Source organism: Neomonachus schauinslandi, chromosome 1 (genome assembly GCF_002201575.2).
Source record: "Neomonachus schauinslandi chromosome 1, ASM220157v2, whole genome shotgun sequence".
In the NCBI taxonomy this organism is placed as follows: Eukaryota; Metazoa; Chordata; class Mammalia; order Carnivora; family Phocidae; genus Neomonachus; species Neomonachus schauinslandi.
In genome coordinates, this window is record NC_058403.1 from 148,665,897 (window position 1) to 148,674,495 (window position 8,599).

Genomic DNA, 8,599 nt, shown 5'->3' on the forward strand with positions numbered 1-8,599 from the left:
AATCTGAATGGGATCTGTGAATTGGAGGTTAGTGTTGCACAAATGCTGATTTCTAGGCTTGTATGGTTGTATGCTGGTTACATGGGAGAGAGTCCCTGTTTTGGAGACATGCATGTTAGAGTGTTTTGTGGTAATGAAACATCACATCTGCAATTTGATCTCCAAACATTCTTACTAGAGAGTGGTCCGCGGAGCCAACACTGTAATATATTAATGGCTGGGGAATCAGGTGAAGGGCATGTTGGCAGTTCATTATACACACCTGGAGGCATCTTGAGGAAGGTATCAAGGTCATGCACTTCAGCCAGTTGCATGATCCGTTCTTCCTCTGCAAGGGCTCGTGCTCGGGCCTGAATGATATGTCTCTCCAACATTTCAACTTCATCCAGTCGCTGCTTATAGACCTTCCGAATCTGGCAGGTAGACCATCAAATGCACAGAAATAGGCTGAGATCGCAGAGCTCACTCACCCCCACCCCCAGCATCGGGCTTCCTGTGAAGCACAAAACAATCACAGAACTATGGAGACCAACTGGTCCAACCTAACAGATGTGAAAACTGAGACCCACAGAGGGAAACGGCTTAAAGGTTTCATAGTAAATTTGGGAAGAGAGCCGAGCCTGAAACTCTGCCTCCTGTCTTCACAGCTGCCACCCAAACTCTGAAAGAGCAAACACAAGTTAGCACACCACCTGTGGTAGACAGAGGCGTGCCACCCAGATGCCCACCTCACCTGAGACTCCCTTTAAGAGATTCCTCAGCAGTGTGGGCAGCCGTCAGACTCAGCAGAGAGGATCCAAGTCAGCTGCCTTCCTCCTTGTACAGACGAAGAAGCAGTTGCCTCCCAGAGACGAGGCATGCTTCCTCAAATCTGGCAATGAATGCCTAGGTTACGATTGTGGTTTGTGATACAAAGACAGGCACCCCAAAAGGGGTGACTTTTAGCCTTACCATCTCCAGGGAACAACAACTATTCGGCTATCTGCCCCAGTCCTTTTATTTACATATGCAATTATTTCGTGTGTGTATGTACGTAGAGAAATGAAGATGGATAGGCGCTACAGACATATGCCTTACGTGCCTATTTCTGTAAACGTGCGGAGAGAGTGCCCTTCCACTAGATGTCGAACACACTGGGGCAGGGACTTTGCGTTTTCCTAGCTGCATCCTCAGTGCCCGGCACCCGGCAGGTGCTGGCACTTGTCGAGCGGCTGAGTCCTGCGGGGGCCTGCCTTTCTAGGGGCGCGTCCTGGGACGCCCCCGCACTGTCCGCGGACGTGACGCCACCGCGTCCCCGGTGAGCAAGGGCAGGGAGCGCGCGGGGCTCCGGGGCCGCCTTACCCGCTGCAGCTCGTCCACGAACTCCTCGTGGCGCGCATCCTCGCTGCCGCGGGCCTTGATCAAGCTCGCGCTCAGGTCCTCGCCGATCACCTCGTTAGTGTACAAGTTGCGGAAGAGGCTGGTGAGCAAGTGCGAGATGTCTTGGCTGCGCAGCGAGGTGGGGCGCAGACTCAGCAGCTGCGGCTCGGGGAGCGGCTGGAGCGCGAGGGGCTCCACGCGGCGGGCCCGGCCCCCGAAGCCGTAGTGAAAGGCCTCGGAGTAGGTCAAAGAGGACAGCCAGGCGGACTCGCTGGGGCTGCGGATCCCGGCCAGATGCGAGGTTGGCGTCCACGTCGCGCCCCGGAATGCGTAGGACCCGGACTCTGCAGACAGCCCGTCTCTGCCTTTTCCCGTCTCCATGGCAACTGAGACGCCGCTAACTCTTGCCGCCCTTCCGCTTCCGGCCGCGTCCTTTCCGCTTTGCCTCCCTCTGCGGGGGCCGCTTATGCATCGACCTTCTTTTTTCTTTTTCTTTTTTTTTTTAAAGATTTTATTTATTTATTCATGAGAGACAGAGAGAGAGAGAGAAGCAGAGGGAGAAGCAGGCTCCCAAGGAGCAGGGAGCCCGATGCGGGACTCGACCCAGGATCCTGGGATCATGACCTGAGCCCAAGGCAGACGCTTAACCGTCTGAGCCACCCAGGCGCCCTGCATCGACCTTTTTTTTTTTTTTTTTTAAAGATTTTATTTATTTATTTGAGAGAGAATGAGAGACAGAGAGCATGAGAGGGAGGAGGGTCAGAGGGAGAAGCAGACTCCCCGCTGAGCAGGGAGCCCGATGCGGGACTCGATCCTGGGACTCCAGGATCATGACCTGAGCCGAAGGCAGTCGCTTAACCAACTGAGCCACCCAGGCGCCCCTGCATCGACCTTCTTAAAGTGAACTTAGTGTGAGGCACCAATGGAGAATGGTTCATTGGCACAGCCAGGCCAGTCGGGTTGCAAAACCTGGCTCCTAACTACCTCTCTTCATCTGTCTGTTCTCTAATTTGTTAAGCAATTATTCACTCATTTAATATTTATTGTATAAAGATTCTATTGCAGGTTTGTGCTGGGAGCTGAAGATAGCAAAGGAAGTAAGATGTCGCTTCTTCCCTCAGTCGTGTGTGTGTGTGTGTGTGTGTGTGTGTGTGAGAGAGAGAGAGAGAGAGAGAGAGAAAGAGAGAGAGAGCTAGACCAGGAAACCAGGGTGGTGAGCAGGGCGGGAACTGGAAAACAATGGTAGTTTGGTAGTTTAGTGGGTTAAGCCCAAGGTGGCAATAAATGTTGGTTGTCAGGGAACCACAAAGGACAGGAACTTAATCATTTTACAGAAAGAGCGTGAAAAGTGGCTTTTTGGACAAAGTGAAGACCAGGCAGAGATTTTTTTTTTTAAATCTCTATCATTAGTTATCAGGGAAGTGGAAATTAAAACCACAGGGCGATACCACTACACACTTATTAGAATGTCAAAAAGTTAACTAAATGTATAAATGTACTAAATGAGTGCTGGTGATGATATACAGAAACTCCAATTGTCATGTTGCCATGGGAATACAAACTGGTACCGCAGCTCTAGAAAACGGTTTGGCAGTTTCTTAGAATGTTACACCATACAGCAGACCTGCTTCTAGGAATTTTCCCAAGGGAAATGAAAAGTTATGTGCACACAAAACCCTGTACCCAAATGTTTATGATGGCTTTATTCATCATCACCAAAACCTGGAAAAAACCCAAATGTCCTATCCACGGGCTAAAGGTTAAATTGTGGTACATCTATACCACAAATGCTCTCAGCGATAAAGAAGAAACAGGAATGTTGATACATACAATAGCAGAGATGAATATCAAATGCATTATGCTGGTAGAAGAAACCATTCTCAAAAGACTATATACATAATGATTCCATTTTGGAGACATTCTGGAAAATGCAAGACAGTAAACAGATTGGGGGGCCTGGGCAGCTCAGTCCATTAAGCATCGGACTCGGTCTCAGCTCAGGTCTTGATCTCAGGGTCATGAGTTCAAGCCCCATGTTGGGCTCCATGCTGGGCGTGGAGCCAACTTAAACAAAAACAAAACAGAAAACAGATCAGTGGTTGCCAGGAGCTGGTCATGGAAGCTAGTGTTGGCTCCAAAGGAGCCTGAGGAGATTTCTGGGGGTGCGGGAACTGTTCTTTATTGTAGTGTTGATTACACAACTGTATGAATTTGTCAAACCTCGCAGTACCATAAAGGATGAATTTTGCTGCATACAAATTACACTCCAGTTTTTTAAACAGTGAAGAAAAAAAAAAAAGAATGAGTAGGAATAAGGCAGGAGAGGAGGAAAAAGGGCATTCTGGGCAGAGGCAACCCATTGTATAAAAGCGGGATGAAGAGAGTGCATATGGGAAGAAATGAAGGAAGTTCAGGAGTGGAACTTAAGAGTCTGAGCAGGAGGAATGAAGCTGGGAGGTGAGGGCCAGATCATAAGCAGGTTTGTAAGGCAACATTAGGGAATTTAAACTCTTCTGAGTGCAGTTAGAAGGGCCATCAAAGGTCTTCAGCTGGGCATGTCATGGTCAGCTCTGTGTTTTACTAAGATCACTTTGGTTGCAATGAAAGAACAGACTGGAGGGAGGCAAGAGGTATCAGGGTGACAGATGAGAAAACTATGGATGGATTAGGAAACTGCATCCATGCAGAGGCTAGGAAAGAGATGGATTAGGAGCTTGGGTTAGGGGGGAGGAATTGATTGGAGACCTGTAAAAGGGAGAAGTCACAAGACCTACTGATGGATAATGGAAGGGAGAAAGGAGCTCAGAATGACTCTCAGATATTCTGTGTAGGTAACCAGGGCAGGGATTATCTATCTCCACTGAAATGGGAGAAAGGACCGGGCTTGTCCCGGCCAGCCGCTTGACATCACGTGGACTGGCATCATCGGCATACTCTGGCTTCTGCTCACCGCTGATGCAACTAGCTGCTTTTTCCTCCTGGGGTGCGTCTGCTTGCCTTACAGCTGAAACCCACTTCCTGAGAGGGGCACCAGGAGGTTGGCCCACTGACCTGGGCCACTTGCGCCTCTCTTGGGTAGGCCTGGCTCCCTCTTCTGTCCTTTCCAGTACCTTTCCAGTTCTTAGAGTGGACCCTGCTCTGGCTCTCCCCCAGCTGCACCCTCTCCACAGAGTGAGAAGACCAAAGCGACCTGCCCCGTGCCCACCCTTCAGGTACCTGGGACCCCAGAACTATTTGCCCAAACATCCTGAGCCCATTAATAGGTCCTGTGCAGTCTTCTGTTTTAAAGCCTTCCCCCCGTCGCTGATTGGTGTATGCACTAGGGGACAGCTGTGGTGGGAGGTGGAGGTGGGCAGAACTCGGGCAAGTGCGCTGGTCTGTCCTGTTATCCGCACACATGCAAGACCCCCGGTAGTGCAGGAAGGAGCTGTGGGTGGAAAGAGAAGCGGAACAGTCTGGGGTCCTCCACTGCTCTAGTATTAGCGGTGGGCCAGCCCAAACTGGGTGGTCTTGTTGGTTAGGAGCAGCTCTTGTGGAGGCTTCCCTGTCTCGGGGAAAGACAGGGCAGTGGATTCTTGCCGTCACTTTTGGCCTCTCCGAGCTGCCTCCAGACAGCCTCGAGGAGGTCACAGGGAGTCCGTGCAGCCCCGGAGATGGTTCCCCTTTTTCTGTGACCCCTCCCACCCTCTGGCTTCAGCCCCTCTGCTCTGTCCAGGCTGAGGTCTCCAGCAGTGGTCCAGTGCTTCCAGTGGTAGTGGCCACTCCTCTGTCCTGGTCATCCTGGGCTTTTCAGTAGTACCTGCTGCTGCCTCTTCCTCTCTTGCCTTGCTTCTCCCTCTCCTCTGGCTCCCCCCATCTCCCTCTTCCACCGGTCCCTCTCTGCCTGATCAGCTGGATCCATCCCTGGTTCTGCCTCCAGCAATCGATTTCTATTTGCCTGCTGACTAACTGACCAAAGGAATGGTTCAAACTCTGCACCAGAAAGAAAGGGCTCGAGCCACCTTTGGAACCGTTCTCCAGCTTCCTCCTCCAGGCAGACCTCTTAGCACAAAAGGAATCCCTTGAGCTGCCTTCCTCATTTTATGACCTATTCTGCTGACTAGAACTTTTGTTTGTTTGTGTGTTTGTTTTTAAAACAGATGCAAGGCAACCCACTGTATGGAAATGAAGTTATTTAACTGGGTGCCCACTAATGAACTTCACCTTGTACAATGTTTTTGTATGTAACATACAGATAAGATCACAGAATTAGATAATAAGAAAATATCGTGGAATTAGAATTGCTTAGCCAAAGGGTATGTACTTAGTAATATTGAGATATTGCCAAGTTGCCCTCCAGAAAGATTGTCCCAGAGTAGACTCCCACCTGCATTCTGTGAGCATGATGGACATATTTTGTTTTGTTTTGTTCACTAGAGAGTGAATGAGAGAGAGAGAGCAAATGAGAGAGAGAGAGAGCACAAGCAAGAGCCGGGGCAGGGGGGAGCAGAGGGAGAGGGAGAAGCAGACTCCCCGCTGAGCAGGGAGCCTGATGTGGGACTTGATCCCAGGGCTCCAGGATCATGAACTAAGCCAAAGGCAGCCGCTTAACTGACTGAGCCACCCAGGCACCCCATGATGGACGTTTTTAATGTATTTTCAACTGTATCCCAAATTTTATTCCCAGCTCTCATCTCCTTCCAAAACTCCAGATTTGTACATCCATCATATACTTGACATCTCGCCTCAGCTATCTGATGGCACCTCAAACTTCTATGTCCAGAATAGAGAAGCTGCTCCTCCTCGGCCTTCCCCTATTTCAGTTACTGGTAATTCGTTAGCCCAGCCAAAAACTTGGAGCCTCAACTCCTCTGTTTCTCTCATGGCCCCCACCAGTAACTCCTGCTGGCTCTCCCATCAGAATATATCCAGAATCCTACCACTTCTCATGACCTCCACTCTTACCCCCAAGGTCTGAGCCACCATCTGCCTCACCTGAATTACTACTGCAAGAATCTTACCGAGCTCCCTGCTTCAGCCCTTGCCCCTCCATGATACTCCTTCTTCCTGAAGCCAGAGTGATTCTTTTGGGGGGGGGAGAGGGAGAGAGAGAATCTTAAGCAGACTCCACGTCCAGTGCAGAACCTGATACAGGGCTCGATCTCACGACCCTGAGATCATGACCTGAGCTGAAATCGAAAGAGTCAGACACTTAACTGACTGTGCCCCCCAGGCACCCCAGAGTGATTCTTTTAAAATATGAGTTAGATCATGTCCCTCTTTGGCTTGAAACCTTCCAAGGGCTCCCCATTTCTCCCAGTGTGTAAGCGGAGGCCCTTAGAAGGCCCAGCAGAATGTGGTCCCCATTACCCTTGTTGCCTCTCATTATCCCTCTCCCTCTGCTCCAGCCACACTGGATTCCTTGTCAGTCCTCCAACACACCAGCCAGATTCCTGCCACAGGGCCTTGGCACTGCCTGTCCCCTCTGCCTGGAATCTTCTTCACCGGATATCTCCGAATGGCCCACTCTCTTACCTCCTACAAGTCTTTGCTCAAATGTCACTTTCCCTGTAAGATCCAAGCTATTTAAAATTTAACCCTCTCCCATTCCTGAATTCCCTTACCCTACATACCTTCTAATATACTACACAATTCACTTCTTATGTTTATTATGGTGTCTCTTTTCTTTCCATTAGAAGTTAAGCTCCACAAGGGCGGGGGTTGGGGGTATATTTTGTTCACTGGTGATTCTCAAGCCTCTAGAACAGTGCCTAGCACATAGTAGGTGCCCAATGAATATTTGTTGAACAAATGAAATAGCAAAGCAGTGTCTTCTTCGCTTCACAGACTTAAGTGTGCCTCCTCCCTCAGAGGAGGGTCTGAGGACCAGTCTCCTGACTCTTCCCCCACACCAAGCACTAGACTCTGCCTGTGGGGGGGATAGGGTGGAGGTGAGCACTGGGACTTAGTCCACGTTCAAATAAACATCACAGTTACGTACACAAACGAATACACAATAAAATCCCACAAATGTAATTATGGAAAAGTAATCCCAAATCGTCCCATATCATCCTGGGATAACCCGCGGGCCCAGACACCCTGTGGTCCATCACAGCATCCTGGATCCCTGCAGGGTTAGTAGTCGTCCTGGCATGATCTGAGCATGTGCACTTGCCACAGCTGCTTCCTTGGGAGAGGCTGCCTTCACTTTTCCTCCTCATGCGTCTGGATTTGGGTCCAGGACCCTCTGGAGGGGATTCAGATGGGGTTTTCCAGCCCTGGCAAGCATCAGGGGCATGCCCTTAGACCAAGAACCTGAGGTTGGGCTCTGTGAACACCAGGCTTAGTGAAGGAGGCCAGGGAGGGGACAGCTGTGGGGACATGGGATGTCAGAGTATGTCCATCCAGCAGGTGCTGATTTGTACCAGGTAGCCAACATCTGGTATTTCGGCGGATTCTGAAGGGCACCGCAGCTCCTAACTGTGGAGATCACAGAAATGAAGGTATTTGCTCAAAGTCTCACAGCAGGAAAGGGCACAGCGGATTTAAACAGCCCCTCGCCCCTGTGCCCTGGGACAGGGCCTCCAAAGACCAGGGGGGACAGAATAAACCTGCTCCACCTCACCTACTCAAGTTTGCCTGGGTTTGCATTTCTGGGGGAAGGCTTGGGCGGGGCCAGCCCCAAAGCATGCCACCGGGAGCCTGACCGTCCTGAAAGTTGACATTCATGGCTTTGATCCTCCCCCTCCCCTGGCCTCTAGAGGGGGTGGTGCTGGAGGGGCCAAGGTAAGTGCCTGGAGGTAGGCACGACCCTAACACTAGGTCTCACTAGGTCTTACCTGTCCCCAGTCATCCCAGAAGTCCCCTTCCCCTGCACCCTGCCTCACACACACATTGAAGACGATGGTCAGCTGCGGGGGCAAGATGCCTGAGACTCCACCATAGGACAACACGGCTTTGGGCACACATGGCCCCCTCTGCGCACTAACTGAGCCTGCCAAAAATCCTGTGAGTCACCAGGATCTCAGGGCATCTTGCAGAGGTAACTGAGAGCTGGGTTTTAGGAAGGGTAATTAAGGCGCCTGGCCAGGGCTGGGCCCACAGAGGGCCCTGCTTATTTAGGGAGGAGGGAGCAGAAGCCAGCAACTCTGTGGTTGGGTAGAAAGCCTCTTGCTGGGCCCTCCAGCCCCTCCACCCAAAGACGCATAGTCACTCACTCCCCACAGAGGTTGGCACCCAGCAGACCTCGCAGGCAGCCTGT

At 51.0% G+C, this 8,599-nt stretch overlaps 1 protein-coding gene across 1 annotated transcript in view; it reads right to left on the bottom strand.

Annotated features, from left to right (window-relative positions):
• Positions 1–1,740, bottom strand: part of DLEC1 (DLEC1 cilia and flagella associated protein) — a 73,148-nt gene extending 71,408 nt beyond the window's left edge. The window contains exons 1-2 of the mRNA XM_044920680.1: positions 1,342–1,740; positions 263–413 (exon numbers count right to left, since the gene is read on the bottom strand). Of these exons, the coding sequence (XP_044776615.1) occupies positions 263–413; positions 1,342–1,740 (550 nt within the window). The remainder of the gene's footprint in view (positions 1–262; positions 414–1,341) is intronic.
• Between the last annotated feature and the right edge of the window lie 6,859 nt (positions 1,741–8,599).